General features: G+C 38.1%; 1 protein-coding gene and 1 non-coding gene across 2 annotated transcripts; one reads left to right on the forward strand and one right to left on the reverse strand.

Moving 5' to 3' along the window:
* Positions 1-112: 112 nt before the first annotated feature.
* trnad-guc (transfer RNA aspartic acid (anticodon GUC)) lies at positions 113-185 on the forward strand. Its single transcript has one exon. It is a non-coding gene; the product is annotated as a tRNA-Asp (tRNA).
* A 4,896-nt stretch (positions 186-5,081) lies between these two features.
* On the reverse strand, positions 5,082-26,989 carry LOC148412883 (gamma-aminobutyric acid receptor subunit rho-1-like). Its single transcript, XM_088433822.1, has 10 exons — positions 26,564-26,989; positions 18,991-19,041; positions 18,252-18,358; positions 17,346-17,413; positions 16,201-16,424; positions 15,548-15,630; positions 14,277-14,417; positions 13,673-13,825; positions 11,222-11,418; positions 5,082-7,863 (listed from the first exon to the last, which is right to left on the reverse strand). The coding sequence occupies exons 1-10, from the start codon at positions 26,671-26,673 to the stop codon at positions 7,561-7,563; spliced, it is 1,437 nt and encodes a 478-aa protein (XP_088289948.1). The 5' UTR covers positions 26,674-26,989; the 3' UTR covers positions 5,082-7,560.
* Between the last annotated feature and the right edge of the window lie 57 nt (positions 26,990-27,046).

The following is a 27,046-nucleotide window of genomic DNA, read 5'->3' on the forward strand; positions in this document are numbered from 1 at the left end:
GAACTTGACATGGGGACCATGAATATTAAGCACCTTCTGTTGCAGTATCTCAACAGAGAGCCCAAAATAATCATTGCCTCCGTAGAGCTCCTTAAAACAAGTTTATACATGTTCCTCGTTAGTATAGTGGATCAGTATCTCTGCCTGTCACGCAGAAGACCGGGGTTCGATTCCCCGACGGGGAGGCTGACAACCTTTTCTTTAGGAACTTGACATGGGGACCATGAATAAAATCCTTTAAGCACCTTCCGTTGCAGTGTCTCAACAGACCCCAAAATAATCAATGCCTCCGTAGAGCTCCTCAGAAGAAACTCTCACATGTTCCTCATTAGTGTAGTGGATCAGTATCTCTGCCTGTCACGCAGAAGACCGGGGTTCGACTCCCCGACGGTGAGGCTTAGAACTTTTTCTCTGGGACCTTGACATGGGGACCATGAATAATTTAAGCACCTTCTGTTGCAGTGTCTCAACAAAGAGCCCAACATAATCAATGCCTCTGTGGAGCTCCTCAGAGCTTTTTCTTTAAAAATATTACATGTAAACCATTAATTAACTTTGTGCACATTTTGTTGGAGTACTTCTGTAGAGCGCCCCAAAAAAAACATTCCCTCCGTGAAGATCCTCACAATACATCCTGTCGCATTCCTCTTTAGTGTAGAGGACAAGTACCTCGGCCTGTCACGGAGAAGAGTGGGATACCATTCCCCGATGGGAAGGTTGAGACATATTTCTTTAAGAACTTGACATGTAGACCACGAATAAGCTTAAAGCACCTTCTGTTGCAGTATGTCTACAGAGAGCCCCAAAAAATCATTACCTCTGTAGAGCTCCTCAAATTATATCGTGTCATATTCCTTGTTAGTATAGTGGACCAGTATCTCTGCCTGTCACGGAGAAGATTGGGGTTTGATTCTCCGATGGGGAGGCTGAGAACATTTTCTTTAGGAACTTGACATGGGGGCTCCTCTGAGTGCTCCTCTGAATTCTTTCTGTTTGGTCCCTCGTTAGTATAGTGGACCATTATCACTGCCTGTCACGCGCAGGACTGACGTTCGACGGGCAGCTTGAGATACTTTTCTTCAAGAACTTGACACGTAAACCATTAATTAGCTGTGTGCAACTCCTGTTGCAGTACCTACATGTAGAGTTAAAAAAAATCTTTGCGTCCATGGAGCTCCTCAGAAAACTAGCTAGTACGTTCCCTGTTATTATAGTGGACCCGGAAGATAGGGGTTTGATTCCTGCACGGGAAATCGAGATGTCTTCTTTAAGAACTTGTAAACCATGAATTAACTCTGAGCACCTTATGTTGCAGTACCTCTCTGTAGTGACCCCCCACAAAAAAACTTGCATACGTAGAGCTCTTCAGAATATTTCCTGTCGTGTTCTTAGTTAGTATAGTGGAGTATAGTATACTTCTTTAAGAACTTGAGTTGTAAACCATGAAGTAGCTGTGAATAACTTTTGTTGCAGTACTTATACATAGTGGTAAAAAAAATAAATAAATAATTGCATCGCTAGAGCTCCTCAGAAAGTTTGCTAAAGGGTTCCAGTACCAGTCAACAAAACCTAGTGTGAGCATAGTGGACCGATATCTCATAGTAATGGCTATCCCAATGACTTTATATTTTTTTTGTAGCATCTCTGTCATTCGTCGGTCTGTTGGCAAATTGGGCGTCCGTCGGCGACGGACTGATGGACAGTTGGTCAGTGCTGACAAAGGGCCAGCGATCTGAGATCAGTGATGAAAATACACACGGGCACCCAATCAATATAAATAATAGTCCTTCAACACTATCATCAAGCACGGTGGGGTAACTGCCAACATCACGCCCGCCTATGTAGAGCTGGAAGTCTTTCTCTGTGCTCCTTCTTGGCCAAAGGAGCAATTTTGAGCTGAATCCTAAAGTCAAGGCTTGTTTTATGGCTGCTGCCATGGTGACTGGTTGCCAAGCGAACCTTTGTGGGTCTATACATCATACGCTACCTTTGCATTTAGATCCACTCAGTCTTGGTAATCCCAAAGACACATTTTTATGAGATAATAATAAGAGTCCAGAGTCAATACCAGATACGTATTTACTTTTTCTATTTGTTATCATTTTTTTTCCTAAAGGAGTGTCTAAAGATTGCCTGATAGTAAATGAATTAAGTACTAAAATAATCAAATACTTAAGGTAAGTGAGTAATAAAGTAATTCATCACTATAGATAATTAAGCATTAATTTTAGGTTGCTTTTAGTATTTTTGCACCTAAAGTAATTCAGTATTGCAGATACTATTTACTATACGTATATATGCAGATACTATATGATATGATTGATACATCATCATTTGATTTCAGATTTTTTTTTTTTAATTTTGATCATAATCATGAATAAATATTATTTTGACTCATATTGAATTTCTTTAGACCAGTGGTTCTTCCAAGTAAATTTGACATTACAAGGGAATCAAACCTTCACTTTCAATGATAACACTTTGCTTGACTAAAGGGAAAAAAAAAATCTTCTAAGCTAAAATAAAAGTATGAGCTACATTACGCACCGTTTATACATTTAATTAAGTGATTCACTTAAAAGTTTGAAAACATAACAATTTAAATGCAAATTTAAGTAAGTTAAGTAAAACTCAAATGTGCTAAGCTAAAATAAAAGTATGAGCTACATTACGCACCGGTTATACATTTAATTAAGTGATTCATGTGTCTACCACTAGAGGGAGCCTGCTTATTGCTTCTATTACACGTAGCACATTTTGAGAATCACTTCTTCTGATAGCAAGCAGTTGAACGGAATCAACATGGCCTCTGCTGCTTGTAGCCAAGTAGTGTGCTTCGGTTTGCCTCAACTGCTTCAAGACACAGTGTAAACAAGTCAACGCGTGTGCTTAGTCCACTCTCGCAGCTTCCCCAGACTTTGGCAACATTTCGTCCGTGCTCCCTGGCATCCATCCTCTTTTCTATATTTTCACAGACACAATTAATCACATCCAGCAGGTAGCACAATATTACTTGTTTTATTCATGTTGTTTTGCAGTTAATTTTGTGCCCGCTTGATGCCATCCCCTCCTCCTCATCGGCTGTGTGTTTGCCATACGCTGAAGAAGCCCAGATGTACACCCTGAGGGTGGCCAAGGTTCTGGACACGACAGCTGTAGTTGTGCTGTGCGACCCACATCAGCTGAGCCAAGTGAAAGAGGACTTTGCTGAAGCCAAATTCAAGAAAAGGAACTCACAACAAAACATGTTAAGTCGTAATAAGGAAAGGAAGAAAGAATCATGGCACCGTTTTGGGGATTGTGCATTTACACATCACCGCAATTGAATCTAAATGAAGCAAAAGGAGCGGAAAGGCTGCAACATTTACCACTGAAGTTTTATCTTGATTTTTCAAAGGCTCAGAAGTAAACCATCATTTAACAGTTCTAAGTAAAAACCTCAATATCAATATGTTTATTTCAACATCAGTCAGTCTGGAGCTTACAAACATCATGTTGATGGCTGCTTCTTGTTTGTTATTCTTGCTGCTTTCACTTTTGTTCTCAGTAAGAGAAAAGCCCGCTCTGCCAACAAGAACACGTCTCCAATTTCATTCCAGCGTGTTGAATTCCTTTCTTTCATAAAATCCGGAGCTGAGTCTATCTGCCTCTTCATTTATTTATTTCTTTTTTTTATTCAGTAAAGCGCCCTTTCATCCTGCCCGTTAGTCGAAGGCAATGACATTGAATATTTTCAGCAGCCGAGTCATTACAGGATGCATTTTATTTATGTATTCTAAATTGAAGGTTATTGACTATAAAGCCTTTTCATCCAAGTAAGGAAAATTATACTGGCCAAAATTACCGCTATATTAAAAAGCGGCACATACTTAACAGCCACTCCTTGGTAGAAATGGTTTTAATTTCTAATCATATTAATGTCACTGTTGTGCCACAATCTCTTCGATTAATGATGACGGGCTTCACCATCTTGCATGGTTTATTCAATGTATTTGAAATTCTTTTGTACCCTTATCCCGTCTGATACCTTTGAAGAAAGCAATCCTTCTAATGCTTTAAAAGCTTGCTAGATATCACGGCATTTAAGATGTGATTACAAAAATGTCAGGAAAATGCCTACTAAAACAGATGAGCCTAATTTGGGCTTTTTACATGGTGTTGGGTATGTACTGACTCCTATTTGACATGACTTTGAATGCGATTGGCTATTTTTATTCACGTTCACCTGTGGAGTCAAAGGAGGGTGTGCACACTTGTGCAAGCACAACCTCCAATGTCTGTTTCTACGTGCTCTCTTCCATTTTAATGGTGTACTGCAAGTTATCACAATCACTGATATGAAACATGTTTGAAAATGAGATCATGGAGATGTGGTAGTTTTTACACTTGAAAGTCCGCTAAATTGCACTTGGGTGAGAATGTGTGTGTGAATGGTCGCCAAGAATCCACCTTGCCCCTGACAGGTAGGGGGGCTTAAAATTAGCCAAGTAAAGTTGTTTTTGGTTCGTTTGTTTATTTCCCCATAAATCAGAAAAATTCTTTGTGTGACCACTAAAGCTGTCAAAATTAATTGATGAATCAACAAGTATTCCATTAGTAAATTAATTGGTGACAATTTTAATAATCAAATAAACATTTCGGTCTCCTTTTTTGACTTAAAGTTGTTCAAATTCTCGCATTTTGGCCAATCAAAAATAATTACTCATTCATTTTCGTCGTATTTCACGAAAACTGACTGATTAGCTTTTGTTGAAATATTCAAATATTTCACTGTGGAAAAAAATGATGCAACCAGTACCCGAATCAAGTTCAAAAAGCTTGGTTAGTACATCAAGCCAATTAATTTCATTGTGATGTGATTGTTTAATTATTGTTTTTGTTAGCATCAAGCAATAACAAATGATGATTGGTAATTAAAAAAAGCCATGTGGTGAAAAAAAAGGTTTTGTAATACATTCATACACCCGATTTTTTGATGGAATATTCAATAGAATAGTCGATCTAAGAAAATATTCGATTGTGACAACTCCAGAGTTTCTAGGTAGGATTACAGTGAACACAACAGAAAAAACAAGCTGTCCTTGTATTAGTAAAGAATAAGTAGTCATTTTAATGATTAGATACATAGGCCAGTGCTCCTTTTTTTTTTTTTTTTTTTTACATTTGTACTTAATTTTTAACAAAACATTGTCCATTCACAAAGATGCAACGCGGTAGCTTCACAGCACTGATACGAAAAGTCACACAAGGAAACATACATGGAGTGATAATTCACGTGCCGATTGTCTTGAGGAGGTTTAGTGTTGTGATACCGATTGGCAAGTTTGCAGAAAGAGATGCTGCATTGTCTCTCAATGTTCCCGGGCCAGAACACGACCCGCCAGACCATTTGATCGACCTCCCATGCAATTGTAAAAAGAAAATAAAAGCTACAAGCAGTGATAAACATTGCGAATCCTCAAAGTGATTATTCCCCTCCCAAGGTTTAGCACGTCCACCTCACACTTGAGAGGTTGCGCGTCAGCTCAGGCCCTGCTGTTTGAAGTTGCTGTCGTTCCCATGCTTCCGCCAACATCCCTAATAGACGCATGCAGAGATGTTACATTGTCCACAGATGTGAATGCGAGTGCGAAAAGTTGTCGACACGTGCCAACCAATCCTGGGTGCAACCTGCCTTTTGTCCAAAATTAGCAGCTCACCCTAATGAGGTCATGCACTAAAGAATGGATGTTGTCCATCAAAGTATGAGCGCTGGAATACACTCAAAATGGCTGACTGCCTGTTTTCTTGTTTCCTGCTGTGGTAGGCATGTCTACTCAATTTCTTGCTAATAGGTAAAACTGGTGTCTTCTTTTTCTGACATTCCGGGAATGCTACTGCATCACAAATTTCATGTTAATAGGTGAAACTGGCGTTTGTTTGGTTTTTTTCATTTTAAAAGGATGTTATCAAGTCACCCCATATACTACATCTTCAGCAGGATATACATCTACCAAGTCTTCAAGAAGATGCATATAGGGCTGCAACTCATATTTTAAAAATCTGTAGATTATTTTATCGCTCAATCAATGAATCACAAAAATCCACGTTAATATCCATTCGTTTAATCAAAAACAGGACATTATTCCAAATTTACACAACAGAAAATATAAACCTCGAATGAATTAAAATTCAATTACTGATATGGCCATGGGAAAAATGGCTAGAATGTAATTTTTCAAAATCAAATGAAATGTTTGTAAAGGTTTTGATTCGACACAAAGATAATAATTCTGCGTTCAGACCGCAAGCACATCTGATTCCAATCAGATTTCTCATAAAATTTAATTTTGGAGGCTGACTGACCAAATCCGTTCAGACTTTATCTGACAGGTTGCTGTAGCAACGACGTCCAAAACAGGATGCAATGTCCAGCACTGGGTGTCATACAATTATGACCGTAGGCTGCTCCGACATTCAAGACGTGCACTCCTCTGAGAGTGGGTGTGTTTTGAGAGACAGAGTGTGCTGCACTCCCATTAATTTCATGATTTTTCATTCAGCAGCTTGTGCAGCATAGGTGACGTGCTAATGAAGTTACCCTCGTGAAAAATTGTATTCCCCGGCCCCTGCAACTTGAGTTTACATGCAGCTGTTCTGATTTCGGTTTGTGAAATAAAACTAAAATTTTTCTACCTGCATTGTGCCCACGTAGAAATAGGATATTTCCTGCTTTCCTTTAAACAATTACAATTAAGATAGGCCTCAAAACGATTAATCAATAATAAAAAAAAAGATAATTAATTCGCTGTCGATTAATGGATAATTGTTACAGCTCTACATGCATCATTCATCGCAAGAATGATATTGCGGCAGTGAGGCAGAGGCGAATGGGCCCTTTTGCCACTTTTCATGGTAAATTCTCAGTAACTATCAATCTTCGATGCCATCCACGACCCAGGATAGCTTCTTTTATTTGCGGTGTATTCGGTTAGCTATTGCTACTGCTATTTAGCATTCAAGAGGGTGACACAACAACAATTACTTTTCTATGACATCATTCTTGAGTCTGAATCTCCAGGCATGAATAAATGAGCCCCGGGCTGTCATGCGGGGTATCCCTAATAAAGTTTCATCAGCATATTCACAATTGCAAAATTCTGCAGCCTTGTGGAGGCCCCCCAAAAGGCGATTTATTTGTCTGTGGAATAACCATTAGCAATTCCAGGAGGGTCTTCACATGGCCTGGTGCTCAGGTCCTCATAAAACCTTGGAGCAACTGTGATAACAATATTAATAAGAAACCTATTTGTGCGGCGGGTGCATCGTTTTATCTCTCAAAGACTTTATGAAAAAGTGCTGCTTTCGCCAGTCGGAGCGGGCGGTGCATCAAGCGACATTGCCACAATCACAGCATAACATCACACACACTCACACGCACACACACCCACACACACTTTTAGAGCGAACCCAGTGCAAGTCACCGGTTGTAAGAGGCTGCTGTTGAGAAGGCGGCGGTCCTCGTTCCGGGTAGCGTTTCCACCAAGTCCTGTCAGTTCACGTTCCTCCCATGCACGCGCTTTACGAGTAGATGGACCAGTAGATGATATTGAAGAGAATGTAAGCTCCGGGAAAGACCACCCGCGAGTATTTGTCAATGGCGTGCGTGTCGATCCATATGTTCACGTAGCCCCTGGAGGCCTTCACCTGGCCCGTGAGCTGCGGATCGTTCAGGGCTACCTGAGCCAGAATCCGATCCTGGCGTCCGCCGTTCTCCGGCATGGTGTAGTTCCCCGTGGTGTTGACGTCCATGGCGCCGTATCCGGTGATCTGGGGGTCGATCATCATGTCGTCCGGGTTGCCGATGCCGCACGTGCAAGGCAGCTGGCCAAGCATATGTTTAAAAAAAAAAAAAGAAGAAAAAAATAGTTTGTTAATCTGCTCCCGAGACCTAAAAATAACTGCTGACATTTATGGAGCGATGTTTGCACTGGGAATCTTTCTCGAGGGGAATGTGGGTGATTTTGGCTCCACATGCCTTGGCATTTGCCAGATGAAATATTGAAATATGGGTGAGCTCCAGGCATGCATTGATTGGCCACGGCCCTGAGAGAGGCTTACACTGATGCAATTTACAAAATAGTCACTGCAAATTAACATCATATATTAATCATTCTCGTGTGTGCCAATTTAGATGTCCCTTTACGGTGCTTATTGGCCGATTTTATTTAACTTGAGTGGAATTGGTTTTAAAACTAGTGGCTCGTAATGTATGGCGGACCGAAAGTGTCGACATCATAGAACTTTTATTGCAGCATGAGATTACGATGCCCCATGTCACAAGAAGGTACGCTCATTTACCGCCTACTTAAATGTTTTTCATTAGATTATTTTATTACAATGGCCTAGAGGTTTACACAAATATTTACTGTTACTAGACATTTGCAATAGCGGGAGAAATTGTGCAAGGCTGAAATGCTGAATGAAAGAAATATTGAAACATGGAATGATTTTTGATTGATGTGAAATGATTAAAGATGCAGAATGATGTGGAATGATTTAGCATGTAATCAATGTATTTTCTGAATTCGTAACATGGGAAAATGTTAATCTGTTTTATTGAATGAATTAAAAATGAGGGATTAAAAAATAATTGGGGTAAATTTAAAGTTTTTGCATGCGAATTGAACGAACGTTTAAAATTTACATGAGATTTTGCACTATCTTCCTCATAGGTATGTTGGTATGGTTTCTTTCACTTCATCTACTCCATAATATGTTCCGAATTTTTTATCACTTTATTATCACTGCTCTTATTGCCTTATTATTGTTTATTATTGCCCACTTTATTATTGTGTGGAATGTTAAGTCGGCATGGGGAAGTGAACAGAATTAATCTTGAATTTCTAATTGACATGTAAGGATTTTTTAAAATAATTTTAATTGTGAATTTGAAAAAAAAAAATTGGCAAGTTGAAAATTGTTCCCAATGTGAACTGAATTAGCTAAATGATTTAAACTTCAAATGCAAAAAATGTAAATGTGCAATGTTGAAATTGTCACTGGAATGAATGACAAACAATTCGAGGAAAATGACCATGCAAACAAGCAGCCATATCAAAATATGGGATTGAAGTAGTTTTATTTATTTATTTTTTTATTATGAGGTAAACCTCTTTGCATCTGTCTTTTGCATTTGGTAGATGAAAAAAAACTAATATCCATGAGATGAAGAACCACCAATAATTGGTCATAGCCCAGGGAGAAGCTTAAACTGATGCAATTTCAAAAATATGTAGGGAAATGAACATGCTATATTATATTATTTATTATTGTGCATACCAATTTAGAGTTGACATATTCTACCATCCATCAATTCCTTTTGTATGGCACCTGTCTTTATTAGGGTCACGAATAAGCTTGAGATGTTTTCTTTTCCAAGCCACGACTGGTTATTACCTGAACTCTGAGAACATGTGATGTCATTTTCAGTCCATAGCCAGTGGCAACATGCATTTTTATAGTTACTGATTGTACATGAAGAATAATGACGTAAACAAATCAATTAAAGACAAAATCTTTACTTTTTACTGCTGATATTGTCTAAAAACATAAAGTTCCAAATATTTTTATTCAAAACTGCAAGATATATGATCGATGATAGACAGAATACAGGACTGATGATACAACATGCGATTTAAAATGGAAAAATGTCCATTTTTTGTACTGATATTAGTAAGGTGCACATTTTTGTATAGGAGAACATTAATATGCAAATGAACCAGACTGTATGACGTTAACTTCTGTCAACTCGTCAACTGAAGGAAGCATCTCCATTGACTTTCATTAGATCGTGAGTACTTTTAATTTATTTTATTTTAATTTAGTTATATACCATTCTTACTTTTAAAGATTACTTGAAAAAAATTACACCACAGCTTGTAAATAGAGGTGTGCCAAAAGATCGATTCACAAAAGAATCAAAATTCTGATATACTATGATTCCGAGTTAATAAAAAAAACAAACAAAAAATAAAACATTTACATCATTGATTAATGATGCTGAGAAATCACAAACAATTACGCAATACGGCATAAGTTTCTTATCTTAGCTCTAACACATAACACTGCATGTGGTGCCTTCAAATGCAGCTGGACATTTCAAACGACACAAATGAACAAGGTTTTCTCTGCATCAGACGTGAATAACGGCAAATATCTAAACAATGCAGGCATTCCATCGTTTTATAAAAGCTGACATATATCAATAAGAAAGGTGAGGGTAGAATTACTATGATATTTTACCTAATTACTTTAAATGATCCATCCAGTCACGTAGGGTAACAATACCTCATTAGTATGTGAATGAATCAAAAGAGAGAAGAAGTGGTGGTCCACAAACAAAAGTTTTTACGGTAAAAGGCACTTTCTTTACAATTCAAAACTTAAGAAGAAAAAAAAAGACACTTTCTTGTCTCCGTTTGTGTCTTGCAAAGCAGACGAGTTGCTCTTGACAAGTCTTTGCACATCTATAGATTAAGGCAGAAATCATTGTCCATCAAGTAAGTTTGAATCAGAAACTATTTTGATTCAAATCGATTCCGAATTGAATCTTAGACCCAAAAATCAGAATCAAATCAAATTATAAGACAGTCAAATATTCCTAAGAAAGCTTTTATGATGGTAACTATTTGTGCCTGTAATGGTTAATTATTACTACCACTTATTTCCCATGGGATAAATTATATTATTTTTCCTTGCCTGTGCCAGCGTGGAGCTATTCCAACGTAATTTTGATTTTGATTTGAAAATTAATGAGGCCATTTAAGCTGGAAAACAAGACTTGATTTTTACCTGCTTCATCCAACCAGCCATTTCAGCTCAATATTTACAATTTCCTCCTTTCCGTCTTGCTCTTTCACACACTGAAGATAGCAAAACCTCAGGCAAAAATTGCGTTTGTTTGTAGTCCATATAGGGGGAAAAGCTACATTGACTTCTAAGTGGAAGAATTTCATTCTTATTGGCTGTAATCAATCAGCCCTTGGGAACACCGTTGTTAGTGAAGGACTTCAAACTCGATGGCAATACAAATGTTTTAATCTTCCTCGGGTAATTTGCTTGCTGGAGTGCAGCGCGGCAGATAATCATTGCAGGAGGACAATGTGAATGTGCATTTTTCAACAGCTCGCAGGTTAACAGCTCCATTAACAATTGAAAAGGTGAAAACAGCTGCACTTACTCTCTCCCTGAGCTTCCTCTCTTTCCTCTCCTGCACCGTGGAGAGGTAGTTGACGGCGGCGTACTCTATCACCGACAAGAAGACAAAGACAAAGCTGACCCACAGGTAAATGTCCACCGCTTTGATGTAGGACACCCTCGGCATGGAGGCGTTGACCCCGGTGATGATGGTGGACATGGTTAGCACGGTGGTGATGCCTGTCAGGAGAAATACACAAAAAAATACCTCAATTGGTTTACAAGCTCATTTTGAGGCAAACTCCAAAATAGAAAGCAATACAGAACGGCGTGAGACGCGATATTTGCGTGGTTATGCTCCAAAGCAAGGTCAGACAGGAAGTAAACATGTAGGACGCAGCCTGCCTGCAGCCGTCCTCTGTGGTGTGCCTCCAGCTTTAGATTGTCACATTAGGAAATAAACAGCTTTTTATTTGTGAGGCTGAAGGAGAAAAATATGCATTAAAAAGCTGGAAATGAGTTTTTTTCCATGACCCACGTGAATTGGCAGCGTTGCCTTTTGTTAACTCATTAATTCCAAAAACTTATTTTAATCTTTTTTTTAAGAATCCAAATATTCAATTCCAGGTCTTCTGATCAGTTCAAATGGAATCAATTACTTTATACATTACAGTAATCAAGTTCTTTAGGTACTTTAGTCTGTAAGTAAGTACTACATTTATTGATTACTTAATTACGTCAGTTCTTGAATGCTTAAAAAGTAATTGATTATTTCAGTATATACATTTAGAAACAGAAGTATTCAACTTAATTTGGTACTTAATTGCTTCAAGTAATTAATTCAATTCAATCAATTACTTTAGGGCTTCTAGTACCTAAAGTAATGAAATAATTTAGTACCTAATTCATTAATGACATCATTTTTGATTCACCAGCCATGTTTAGATCCTTCTTTCGGCAATCATTTGAAATAAATATGTTTGTATTTATCATTTTTTTTAAACATAAAAATACGTTTTGGGTATTGAATGAGCTAAGCACCTCACAGAGATAAGACAATCTTAAAAAAAAAAAAGATATATAATAATACGTTCTAATTGATACGATGCCATTAGCCTAAGCACAGTGTTATGATTAATATTGTGTGCGTGGAATATGTATTAAGCAGCAAAATCCACCTCTTTGTCTATCAGGGGATGGCCACCTTTTGGTTGGGATGGTTAAAAACGGATGTGTTTTGCTGCTTAATTCATATTCCACAAACACAACATTAATCAAAATACCATGTTGCTAATGGGTGTGCAAAGAACATATTGTGGTTTAGATTTTTTTTTTTGGGGGGGTGACTTCCCCTTTATTATGAAAGATGTGGATAACAGACAAGTAATTGCGAACAATTGGATTGTTGTGGAGTGCGCTACTTGACAGCGTTCCTCTTGATTAAGTCTCAACAAGTATGCCGTCTAAATTAAACTGACACAAGAAGAGCTTTGGTAACTTCTTGCACTACTCCTCTGGGTAGCATTATTCTGCTTAATAGGAAGGTGCCATGGAAACAGGAGTCCAGATGATTTAGATTCTAATATCTCATTAAAAATAATAGCGCATAGTCCACAGTTAAATAACCTAAAGGTCAAATTCCATCTAGAGTTTGTCTCAAACAAACAAAAATTAAACTGAGACCACAAAAAAAAGACGTTATGTGATTTGATTAAGCAACATAAGTAAAGCGTACACAATATTAAAACTTACAACGGGCACAGTAATTGACTACCCGGTAATTGATTAACTGGACACAATTGTATATTGTTTCAAAGAAAACAAGTCAACATGGAAAACTACTGAGCTGCAACTAGCAGTTAAGCCGGTCTCAACTTTACTCTTGAAAAAAGTGTAACATGACATCCATGATTGGTAGTGCTTCTCAAATAAGGCTATGTTAAGGCACGTCAAGCGAATATGTGAGACTTTAAGAGGGTTTCTGAAGGTAACAGAAAATCTAATTTGATGTGTATTAATGCTGTGACAGGAACGGTATGGTGCCACATTTTAGGAATAGAGAATACGGTGCGTAATAGCAAAGTAATTTTTCTCGTGATGTCATTTCACTGGCCGAATCACACAGCACTTAGACGCTCAAATTACGTTGTCATATGTGGTTTAGTATCTGCAGATATACTCCAGCGAAGCTCCTGCATTTGTTTCTTTCATTTGCATTTCCCCTTGCTAAGGACATCTCGTGCCAGTTTGTAAAGGAATTACAATCTCTAATTATCATTACACTTTCTATTACACCGTTAATGTGTTAATTAAATCCGAATGAGAATGAACAGCACCGTTTTTCTCAGATGAAGTCTTTTTTTTTCGCACGTGCAAATCTCGGCAGCAGAGAAGCCCCGTAGGCGGCGTTTTCTTCCTTTGTGATCATTAAAGCTGCGGTGCTGAAAAACCTGGAAGGGTAGAGCCCCGGAGGAAGTTGAAAAGCAGGCCCTACCTAGGGGTACTCTGGCGGGTACGGCCCTGCGGTCAATCCAGAAGGACACCCAAGACAGCATGACCATGAGCGTAGCAGGGAAGTAGGTCTGCAGCAGGAAGAAGAAGATGTGGCGCCGCAGGGTGAAGTGGATATACAAACGGTTGTACCAGCCTGCGAAGGACAAACACACACACACGTATAGACACACGGAGTGATGTGTTTAAAACTGTTGATAGAACATGAAACCACTTAAAGGAAAGGTTCATGCTATTTCTGGCAAGGCAAGATAGCGAGCAAAATCCTTTTAACACTTCAGAGGCTCTTGTGAGCAGGGAAGTGATGGGCTCTCGGAAAATTGCCGCAGGGCCTTCAAAGCGCCGCGCAAGTTGTTCGAAGTCATTTGATTCATTCCATGTCAGTGGGAAATTTAAATAAGAAGCGCCGTTGTCGCGGTGGGCTGTGCACGGAGCACAGTGTTCATCTCACTTTGCTTTTGCTTCCAGAGCTTCTCCCACACTACGGGGATCAGTGTGGGAGAAGCTCCGAAAGCTAAACGAGCGGAATTGAAACTCTGATGTGGACGCACACGTTTGGCTTGCACACGCGGGAAGGGGGAGATTACCTGTGCTGCTGTAGAAAGCCAACTTAGTGGTGGTGTGAAATTTCTGGATGAGAAACTGGGAAAGGGATATTCTGTCATCCGTGTTCAGGGATTCGTTGCCTTTTTTCCAGTAAAGCATCAAGTCGTCGTCGGTGTACGCATCTGGGGGAAGGGGGAACAAGCCAAAGCGTGACAATGGCTAACCCCGCCTCGGAAGACATTTACATGGGAGAAAGAGGACTTGTAGTTATATCACATCTTTAACACCGTCATTCCAAATGGCTTCTGAAAAGAGATTTGCGATTGGAATCGTTCCTATTCTCAACAGATTTCTGCATTGGTACACACTTTTTAGATTGTAGTAAACCTGGTATATGGCATTAAGGCTAGTCCTGGCAAGAGATTAAAAAAGAGATTAATTAATTAACTTGAATTTGCAATTAACTGATGTCATTCATTTTTTTTTTTAATTTGGCCTCAAAAATCATGAGAAAAAAATTTCAACTATTATTCTGTGATAACTTCAAATGAAAATATTGCTATATAACAACAAAAAAAGTGGCTTCAGTCATGTATTTTTTTTGACAGACTTTTTTAGATGTAGTTGCATCTATGTGCCTCGTTACACCAAGGGCTGATGGTAACATTTATTTTTGACCACCAGGAGGAATGTTGCCTTTTGTCAATGGCCAAAAAAATTGGAAAATAGCATTAAAATAAAGCATCATCCATCTTGTCCACAGACTTGCTCAAACGCAAGGTGTTCTCGATTTTATTTTTGCAAGGAGTTTAGCTATTGCTTGCTACATCAGTGGTTTTATTGCTATCGTTTGATGTGGCTCCAGCTGGATGCTTTGCATTTATGTGTTAGGCTGAACTTGAGTTGTTTCTACAGTAAGCAAACTCCTTCGAACTAAAAAACGCATATCACTCTACTTTTATCAAAGGTGTCATCAGGGCATTTTTTAAATTCAGATTTTCCATTCATCAGAGCAGCAAATCTCCCTTGCTCTTCCATGTTCACGTTTTCCTTTTAAAAAAGGAAAAAAATAAGAATGATGAATTGTCATGAATGGATCACAATCTGTTAACCTGACACCCCTATTTAAAACACCAACCTGGTTTTCATTTTGGTAAAATATAGATCATGCATTACATCCAGTGGTATCAGATGCCGCAGAACACAAGATAAACACAAGATAAAAAGCGGCAACTTTTTTTTTTTTCATGTGCACACAGCTGTTGGGATGTTGCTGTCAAGATGTGAAAGATATAATGATGAATTTACTCACAGCTTTCGATCTCCAGCGAGCACGTCTGGGTATCCAGAGGGAAGCGGCTGAGGTCCATGTTGCACATAGCAGTAACAGTGACCCTATTTTGAAGACACAGTAAAACACATCATTGTGAGTGCGGTAGTCTCGAAGTGTTCCTTTTTTCTTTTTTTTGATATGCAGAACTGCAAAAAAGAGCACAATGGCTACACACAATGATTACAGTCATTATATGTTATATACATATTCCAGTTGCCCTTCACTTGCAGTAGCAACCTTTAAGTTTTGTTTATATGCTGCAGTGTGCACTAACGATTCAATTTTATCTCCACTGTTTCAGGGAACAGCTTTTTTCTTTCACTTTCACACAAAAACAGCCCATGAATAATTCAATTTCTTTGTGGAGGAAATTTGCAAACATGACAGATAGATACAATTGTGCCCTTTAAATGTAAAAACTAACCCTTTTAGACTGACATTTATGTGCGACTCCTACTCTGGAACTACCCTGCCTAATCCTGACAAATGTTCTCAAAATTACTAATATGGTAGCCAATAAGCCTCAATATGAGTCCAAGCAAAGTGCAAACAACCAATAAATGTTCAGTGGGTCTGTTTAAAGAAACTCTTGGACTCAGACATAAAAGCTACAATGGAATGTTTGTATTTACCTGAGGCTGTACAGGACATTGCCATCAGGATAAACTCTCAGCATGACATTGTCCGTGGTGGTATCATGGATGAAAGAGCGCTTAGAGTGCACGAAGAACATGTCCGGGACCCAAATCTTCTTTACCAGGCGACTGTCAAAAGTCATGCTCTGATTATTAGTGCTGGGGAATGACAGCCTTTCATCTTTCCAGTAGTGACGCAGATACAATGTCATGGTAAAGTCCTATAGAAATAGAACACACCTAATTAGATGCAGATATATAGTAGAAGAGCTTTAACAGAAAAAAAAACAATTAAAAGGAATAACGCTTAAAATTCCCAAATTTTAAATGCTTAAATTTTACAGACACTGTCAGAGATTTACTAATGTAGGATCTAAATTGTCATCTAGGGCTTTGTGCCAATCCGTATGAGGGTAAGTAGAAGAAAAGTGATTTATGTAGGGCTGGGGATAAAAGTCGATCAAGTCAGGTAAGTCAACTTTAAAAATAGGCTGTTTCATGCAAACTCAACACTGGAAGTCCAGCGCAAGGTGGATTCGAACCCCTGATTTGTGAGGCGGTCGTGCTAAACACTGCACCACCATGTTGCTGAGAAGTCAGATTCAAACCTCAATGTAGATGATTAAACCACAAAACCACTTGTGGGCATTGGTCGTTCCTTCTTCAATGATGACATCATTTAATATGGTGCTTAATTTGTATATGTTCGGGTCCCTGAACTAGGAAGCCGACGTGCCAACCACTGCACCACTGAGCTGCCCCAATGTACTGGTAAATAAAACATTATATATATGTAGTACTTATTTGTAGTTAATGTTTGTTGACCTTGAATATAATCAATATCAATGCTAATTGCCATTTCTAAATCACTAGCAAAGGCACATTTTGCTGTACAAAAATTCTTACGTATAAGCGATAATAAGTATTGAGTTCTTACATTATATAAACTCACTTTACTTCAAGTTCAACCTGGATTATTATTAAAAAAAAAAATCAACTCATGATCAACTTTAATAGATTATTTTTTAAAAATGGGGCGGACAAGGGGGGATAACTCAATTGTTCGATGGAATTTTGGTAGGGATAAGAATATTCAATAGTGATTGCTCTAAATGCATGAATGATTGTTTTTTTTTTCTCACCATATCCACTTCAGAGATGGTATCCAAACTTTCCACCTGAACATCTACTCCAACTGGAATGGGAGGACCTGAAATAAAACATGATAGTACAGTGACGCTAAGTTAACACAGCATGCTTTCAAAGTCACGTTTCTGCAGTAGTCCCTCTGAAAAACATTTTTAGTGTAAACGTTCAACCCTGCAAATCAGTCTAGCTGGGATTCTGGAGTCCATGTGACCTATTTCTGCTTTGCGACTCCACCACATCATCCTGTGATAAGTGCGTGAACACAATTAGGTCGCAATAATGGATCAAAGTTGATGCAGCGGCAGGATGAAATCCAGCTCGTGCTTGCACTTTCAGAGGACGTACAATTGAAATGTGACGCAGAAAAATATTTGCTTGGTGATGCTGACGTAAGTCACGCTTTCTTTCATCTACCTCAATGAATGTGTCTGTTTATCCTCAATACATACAGTTAAAAATGATCTTTAAATGTAGAACTGCACCAAAATCAATGAATCATGATGTTATTGTGATCGTATAGAGATGTATAAAGCCATATATACATACACACATAGATACACACAGTTCAGGATACAACATATACTTTTTCTGTATATTCCCACAAACTCATGCAGGTTTTATTCACATAAGCTTATACGCGTTCATCCCACAAAAATAGCTGTCTGTAAACATCTCTTCAAGTCCCCCTTTATCATCAAGTGCAAGAAAAATATAAGATGAATAAAAAGAGCTCATTTCTGACAGCCGCTTTGCTTACCAAAGACTATGAGAGCTCAGCGCACAGAACAGAACAATTTGGGCCGAGTAAGTGGCAGCACAGCACACATATGGCTGCAAGCAAGGTCTTTTTTGTGCACAACCCAAACATAAAAGTCATTAATATACATCTCTTAGCTGACCTCCAAACGCCGGCCTCATAGTGAAATCGTGGTCGTCTATTCTGAGAAGTTGCTCCGACTTAGTCATCAGAGATTTTGTCATGTCAGGGCTTCTCTTGTAGATTGGGCTGGGGAAATAAACACAATTTAAGTAGACATGGGCCATTTGACTACATTTTCTCGAGTCACTGTGAAGGAAATCAATTAATGGATTCCTTGTTTTGTTCTCGCAATTACTTTTAATGGGATGTCTAAATGATGTGTACTTCTGTTTCCATCCCAGTGTAATGAGCGGAATAATGTTATGCCAGAGTGGAACTCTGCATGGATGTGGCATAGCCTCAAAAAAGCTGATGTCACGCTCTTCTTATTTAAAGAGCGTAAGTACGTCTTTCAATGCAGCCGAGTCATGCTTTCTATACAATCAAATTTCAGTACTTATAATTAGCACAATAAAAAGAAAAACGGAACAAAAATACATTCACTGGTCGTCAAGCTTTCAAACTGCTGCCCTCTGGTTGGGGAAAGAGGACTCAAAAAAGCCAGCTATTAAATCTGTTGAACTCTGAATGACAACTGCTTTTTTTTTTCTATAATATTGACATTATTTATTGTTTATATTTCTTTAATAAACACCAATGCAAGCAGCTCTTCCAGGTTTGTTGTCCACTAGCTATACAATAACAATTAAGGCATTCTATTCTATTCTATTCTATCCTATTCTATTCTATTCTATTCCCGAAAAAAAAAGTTAACTCACCTTCCTGTTTTGTGACCTGATCCTCCCTCCATTCTTGTTTCTCTTCGGGACCTGATCATTCAGATAAAAAGAATCAATATTAGAAAATATGTTAGCGAGTCTATCTCTTGCTCAAAGTGAGCTGGGATTGGTGCCAGCTCAACCCCAATGCGGGGTAAACATTATGGAGATTGAATAGATGGTTGGATATATCATACTAATATTCATCTATATGAAACATTTTCAGATTCTTTTTCATTTGTCAGATTTGTATGATATTAAAAAAATAGACCAGGATAAACCATTTTAAAAAATTTTCTCAAACAAACTGGCATGTGGCTGTGTTCAGAAATGGATTAAGCAAGTACAATTTAGATTTCATATATATATATATATATATATATATATATATATATATATATATATATATATATATATATATATATATATATATATATATATATATATATTTTTTTTTTTTTTTTTAACCCTCCATGCAGACTGATAGCGTGATGGTTACCTGCTACCTTGGTTCACTAATGTTTTTTTTCTTGCTGTTGTTGAGTATAGTGTGCTTTAAATACAAACAGTGAATGGAGTGCACTCATATAGTGCTTTCCACACCATATATTGCTCTACAAAGTCTTGCATTCATCCATTCACACTCGCATTTCTTACTCCACATTACTTGAAATGGAGGACTCAGACAACATTTAAAACTTGAAGGCCACTTGTTTACGGAGTAAAGGGTTTGCCTCTTTCATTGGCAACAACTTAGTATGCTACTAGCAAACACGGAGGATGCTGTTCTATAAATAGTCATGGTGGGAATCTTTCACTCTCACGATTCAATTTGATTCAGATTTTTGGGTCCGTGATTCGCTTTAGAATTGATTTTTGATTCAAAATTGTTTTTGCTTTAATCTATAGTTGTGCTAAGATATATCATGAACTTCTCTATTTTGCCTTGCAAGACTGAACGACAAATGGAGACATTGAAGTGTCTTTGTTTTTTTTACATTTATTATGCTTTGAATTGAAAGGAAATTGCTTTTTCTCACATAAAAAAACATGTGAACCACTACTGCTACTCTATTTTCATTCATTGACATACCAACCACTAAAATAGAAGTTGGGAGCACTATGATTTGATTATGTGAATCACTTGATGGACCATTTACTGTAATGAAATAAAATGTCATTAATGTCAGTAATTCAACCCCCATGATTCTACATGATACATAGATTTGAGCTTTTATGGCTTATAGAAAGCCCACATTTTTTTAGATACTCATATTTATTAGCGTTTAATGCATTCATGGAGCTTTTTTAATTTTTTGATTTTTGATTTTTTTTTACAATGAGAGCATAATTGCCAAGCAGTTTCTTCTCCCTAATCAGGGATTGGTTATGATTTTTGATGGCAATTTGTGAATGTTGTTAAGACGTGATGGGGAAAAAAAGTCGCGAGGAGGAGTAAAGAGATCTGGTAGCACTCACCATTTCAAAGGCCAACTTTTAAAAATTAAAGAGCATTATTGCCATTGTATTTTCGTCCATTGCGTCCGGGTAATTAGAATACACAGAAGCTGACAGGAAGTGGATTTATTTTATTTATTTACTATTTTTATTTATGAAAGGTTTATGGTACCTTTTATAATGATCCTAAACAGCAGTATATGGGAATCTTGATTTTCATGTGAATCGATGCAGATTGTATTTTATTTAACAGTAGGGTTTTATATTTGTATGGTGTAGTTAGATAAAACAACTGTGAACTGTTATACTGTTTTGAAGCAATTTGGAGTTGAATGTCATCATGGCGTAGTGGTGAAATTGCTCGCTTCTCATTCCAAGTCAGTGACGTAAAAGTGGACGCTATTCGCTGCCCACCTCAATGCACTGATGACAAGCTCAGAGTGTTGTTGTTTTTCTATCTATGGTCTCTGCAGTTCTGAAAATCACAGCCCACCGCTAATTGTATGTTATGGTTGGTAAAGCATTGTCAGGGAAGCATCATTTTGATCCTGGAGCCCAAGCTAAGATGGAGGGAATTTATGAATCAAACAGCTAAAAAAACTAAACAAAATAAAAAAGAAAACCCACATGTACAGGTTCTATGCCACATTAATGGTGAAAAAAATGTTTTAGAACTATGTAGCTTGATAATTTTTTGAGCTGACATTTCTATAGGGTGTGTAGACTTTTTCTATCCACTCTATGTCAGCACTTTAAGCAAAGCATTAGGTAACAAGGGCTCATTACGTGTCCTATTCTGGTTCTTCTCTCTACTATAAGGAGCTCTTGTGTGTGATTACATCACACACACTTCAATCCCAGCATCAATCACACATAGGCCAAAAGGGCATCATCTCCTAATGGCTTCCAAGTTGAGCGAAGGCGTCTTTTGACCGATGTCACTCAACCAGAGGCGTGCCTTCACTACGTTCATGGCTTAGCCGGCTTTCGTCAGACCACATACGGCACGAGAGCGAGAGGGAAAAGATGAATTCCAAACCCTCTAAAATGGATTAATGGAGTAGAGCATGTTGTGACAGACAGAGACAAATCCCTCTGACAAGCACAGAGCAACATAAAGACGACTGCACAGAAGCAAAGAAAGAAAAGGAGAAGGGGGGAGGGGGTAAAGCAAATAAGGGCAAATCATGGGTGCCGGCCTCAGCGATGGCCGATGGGTGCTACTCGTCTGCTTGCATCCAGCAGCTGGTTCCTAATCCTCTTGGCAGAAATGACGCTCCAATCCCCTCTCGGACTGTCATCAGAACACAGCCGACTGCCTGTCTGCACTCCGCTTTACCTCGGAGCGCTTTCCCCTATGCGCCGTAGCCCCGGGGGAGTCCCAATTGTAGGCCTACTCAATCAATCTAGGGGAGCCCCCGCATTGTCAATTTGAATTGCAAAAGAGAACGTCAGGGACCATTTCTCTATGATTTATCTAAGTAGCATTAAACACACCCACAACACACAGCGGCGGCATGTTTTTGTGATTTCACACTTTTGAGAGGAGGCGTTAGACGCTGACAAATGTGAGATGATTCCCAACATGGGGAGGATTGTGGACAAAAAAGTGGAAATGTCCCTGAAAGACTTTTTGAAATCCAGCCAAGTTGAAGATATTGTACAACTTTTGGGCTCTTCCACTACATGACAAAAGGAGAATGCATTACACCTGTCTATCTTGGCTGCTCAATAATATATAGCTAATTAATTAGCACAAAATTGCGGCGGGTCATTGTTTAAACATTTTTGAGTTTACACAGAAGAATATTGAGGTAACATAATTTAATAATTGAATTATTGTTTGTGTACGATTAATACTTTTAACACATCTTGACAAGTTTAGTTTCTACGGCATTACATTTTTAGCGCTGTCAAACGATTAAAAATATTGAACTAATATATCAAAACATTTTCCATAACTAATCTTGATTAACCGCTTTTTCACCTACCATTTTGATTTTACAATTAACGTAAAATCATCAAATAAAACAAATGTATTTTCATATGCGGTTGTAATATGATTATATTCCTTTAAATTACAACTCTTAAAAAAAGCCACCTGATCTGACAGATAACAGTTCACTGATAAGTCTTTTTTCCCTCTATTCTTCACATAGAACTTGGACCTTGAGCGCAATGCGCAAGTATACAGTATAAGTAAAACCGCGAAAACTGAAATTTGTCTGTCTTGGTGCTCTAAGTTTCATTGCAATGTTAGCAGAGTTCACCCGCCACAGGAAGTAAATACAACCGAGTTAAAAATCAATCCGTACATTTTCTGTAGTCGTTTATCCTCACTTGGGTCACCAACAAGGGACAACCTGAACTGGTGAACAACCCTTCATACACCCAATCACAATGAAGGACAATTTAGAGTGTCCAATACACCTACCATGCATGTTTTTGGGAATGATAGAGGAAGCCCTAGTGCCCGGCAACAATAAATCCCCATAAAATAATAACAACAGAAAAATGCAATCTACACATCAGTCAGGTTTTATTTTTGTCTTAACGTAGAGAGAGCTCCCTCTCCCAGGCACATGGGTTAATCTCATAGTTCAGCACGACATCATAGTTAAGAGTGGCTTAAAACATCACTTAAAGCATTGCTGTTACAGTTAATAAAGGCTCTAGAAAGCGATGACCTCTATTTCCATCATTTGCTATTTGAATGTTTGACCAGCTGAGCGAAAGTGACTGAAATACAAAACGTATGACTCCCGATTTGAGAAGAAGACACAGGCGCCTGCGAGGATTACTGATTTCAATCACGTTTGCGTCCTTGACGGCGCTCCTCGTTCTACTCGACAACCACCAATCGGCCGTGAGATGATTAGCGACAAAATGGTGCACGCTGGCAGCCCAAATGACCTGAGGCTCGTTCATTCCGGCTGATGATGCTTAGCCGTTTAATGTCTCCACTGATCTCTGAAACAACATCTGGACAAATGATAGTGTATCTAAAGGCAGCAGGATTATATGATATGACGGGCTTTGCCGTCGATAGACTTGTGACTTTTACGAGGGTCTTATCACACTCAACAGAAACCAATCGCAAGTTCGCTGCAGCCACAGGCTAGAGGTGAACCCAAATGTGTCACGGGGGAGTAAAAAGTCTCCAAATATTTTGTTTCAACAGCATCAGAATGGCTCAGTGCTACATTTATGGCAACTCTTTACATTTATGATTAGACCACCAATTATTTTTTAATGAAGTTGTAAATGAATGATGAAAATGAATCCTTAATCTATATCCTGGCTCAACAACAAATGTCTTCATCAACCTGATGGGTGTGTAATTAAAGTTGGCTCCAGTTATATTAACATGTTCATCTGGGTCAGGGGTGGGGAGCCTCTGTCCTGTTTGGGATCCATTCTTGCCCCGGCCTCAGACGGCCGTAATTACAATTCAAAGCGATGATCAAATGATCTATATTGTCATTATGAACTCGAAAACGTAATTCCTTAAAATATTGCGTGCGAAGGCTGGAAGGCTGCAGGAAAAATGTGGAATAATTTGGAATGATAGTGAATGATGTTGACTGATATAGAATGATGTAATGATTTGGAATGTGCTGAACATGACGTTGTTAAAAAATTTTTTTTGGCTGGGTTACGGGGGCTACGGGGCAGTTAACAGGTTTAAATTGAAATAGATTGAATTGGTCCCCTCCTACATTTTATACACTATAATAATCCCAGTGAATATGTGAATGATTTAATATTCAAACAGGAATTGAACCTGGTAAAATGAGTGTGTCCCTATGAAATTATCTAGAATTTTTGTTGAAAAAATGTAAAACTTTATTTAAAAAAAAAACAAACATTTTGCAATAAGTGTAATAGCAGCGGAAGAGCATTCTTTTTTGTGGCGTGTTGACATTAGAAACATATGAATCAGTGATTAAATAGAAATAGTTGTTAATCCCATACAATATATAAATTAGTGAATTTTTGGGGGCTGAAAATTAAAAAAAAATGCCACTGACTAATTCCATTTTCTCAGTATGTGTGATTTTTTTTAAGCCGAAATGTGTTCGCATGACAAATACAATGATCTGAATATTTTAAATTTCTACAGTGTATGATATAATCTAAATTCATCTCTAAATGGAGATTAATGTTTGTTTTTAGTGTGAAAATGTGAGATTTTTAAATTTTGTCAAACAAGGAAAAAATTATAGTCAGAATGGCATGAATTTTCTGAAGATTCTGAAATTTGAATGAAGTGAATCGGATGAAAAATGTGGATGGAGATGCAAGACAAAAATGATTGGAATTTAAAGAATAATAAGAATAACATAAAAGAATATGAATAACATATTCAGCGTTCAAACAATTATGAGCTTTATTTATTTATTTATTTTGGAACATTTCCTCAAAGGTTTAAGCTTTTTGTTTAATCATGAACTGCATGTGATTAATTAATGAGCCCAGTATCAGTTTCCCAATCCAGAATTTGCTTTTGCTAGCTACTCTAATTAATTAATCAGGAAATTCTCTCCGTGTATGTTCTGCCATTGGCTGGCGACCAGTCCGGGATGTAACCCGCCATTTTGCCCAAAGTCAGCTGGGATCGGCTCTCTCTCTTTTAATGAGGACGCACTCGCTAAAGAAAAAGGAGGGGGGATTGACTGATTGATTTTTGAGAAACCTTTGTGTAAAATAACATCACCCAAAATATATTTGTTGCACCCTTGTTACTGAATTTAATAATCTCGATCAGGGGTCTGCAAGCTATGGCTTCAGAGCCTCATGAAGCTCTTTCATCCTTTTGCAATGACCCTCAATGAAAATAAGTACGTAAACTAAATTCAAATTATAGTAGTTTGCTCTTTTTCTCAATATTGAGATTGCACTGCTCTTGTAACGTCAGAAGTATGAAAACATGTTTTTTTTGTTTGTTTGTTTGTTTGTTTTTTCCTTCTGTACATTTTACATTCAGACTTTGGTGCAACACAGAAGAAACCATTGATAGCAATCATAAATGTGTTTCAAACCATTTTTTTTTCATATAATTCTTCAAACAATGTTGCAACTTTTTGCTAATATGACAGCTTTGCACATCTTATTTTCTTGGTTATCTTTATCATACGGATTTTGATTTATGACCTCAGATGACTTCCACAGCTGTAAAATTATGACAAAACTTAACATGTGCATTTTTCACGAATAAAAAGCATTACTTAACTCACTCAATCGCAGACATTTAATTCAAGGTGTGTATATATGTATAAATGAATGAAATACTAAAGTAATAGATAATTTAGGGTGATATGTACTAAAGAAATGGATTACTTTAATAACCAGAAGTAATCCATTACTTTAGGCACATTATTGCCTAAAGTAACAAAGTAGTTGAGCATTTTAGATCCTTATGTAATCGATTACGAGTTGTTAATTACATAAAGTAGTCAATTACCCTAGCACTTAATTACCTTTATTTAATCAATTTTTTTTTTCTTCATTACATATTGTAAATAATACTTTATGCTTAAGTTGGAAAGCACCCGCCATTTTTAGAACTTCCTGTTGCTAAACTTTAAAAAAAAAATTATGAATAATGAATATCTTGACTCATAAAAAAAAATGTAACCCTATGTCCTTGGGATTGAATGAGTTAAAAAATATTTTTATTCAATGTTATCTTCATTGTGGATGTCAAAAAGGTTTCTTGGCAACCCATGTTTTTTAGTGGGAGAGAGTCGAAACTGTTCTAACAAGACAAAATACTTTTAAAGCCTTTAAAAGTATAATTTCTAATTGCATAGACGTTCAGGAGATAAAAACCGGGTGACGAAAGGTTGTTTCGCTTGCTTTTGCGGTTGTGGGGCAAAACAACTCGTCAGTGGTTCATAAATAGATGTAGGGATTTAGGTCTCCCTAGCTCTCCAATCTGTTGTATGGAAGGAAAAAAAAAATCCCAAACGGGAGGGGCGAGGTAGCACACAGGTGACACAGGAAACGCCGGCCCACATCCTGCCAATCTAACCTGATGAACTCCTTTTCAAGCGCACAGCCAAAGCGAGTGAAGCAACAAGCGCGCACCTTGACTGCTTTCCCACGTTTGTACCTGCTTTGCTTAAAGGTCTCCAGCTTGTGACCCCGCGACCGAGCCATCTTCCCGGCTGCGCCCGCGAAGCAGGCGAAGATGAAGAACACAAGCACGGTATCCGCCCGCATGGCTCACATTCCCCGGAGGACGGACCTCTGTCGCTCCCGTCAGTCAGACTGAGCTCCTCTCTTGGTCTCCAACTACTTCCTCAGGCATTCCTCCAGCCAGCGCCTGAGCTTCTACGTTTGAAAGGAGCAAAAAAAAAAAAAAAAAAGCAACAAGCAAGGCAAAGCAAAGCTATGCTGGTTTATTCTACGGCCCGGGTGGAAAACATCCTACGTCCTCCGGTGCTTAATCTCCACAGTGGGAAAAGCAATTTTGACTAAACCCATAAATCCTTGAGCGTCAGATGGTGCAGATTTGATCCCTGCAGCGAGTGGCGGATGTGCCTGCCTCTCTGCTGCACTCGCTGATGTGTGCTCTCGACTCTACTTTGCACCG

The sequence above is a fragment of the Hippichthys cyanospilos genome, chromosome 14 (genome assembly GCF_059441005.1).
Source record: "Hippichthys cyanospilos isolate Australia breed blue-spotted pipefish chromosome 14, RoL_Hcya_1.0, whole genome shotgun sequence".
In the NCBI taxonomy this organism is placed as follows: domain Eukaryota; kingdom Metazoa; phylum Chordata; class Actinopteri; order Syngnathiformes; family Syngnathidae; genus Hippichthys; species Hippichthys cyanospilos.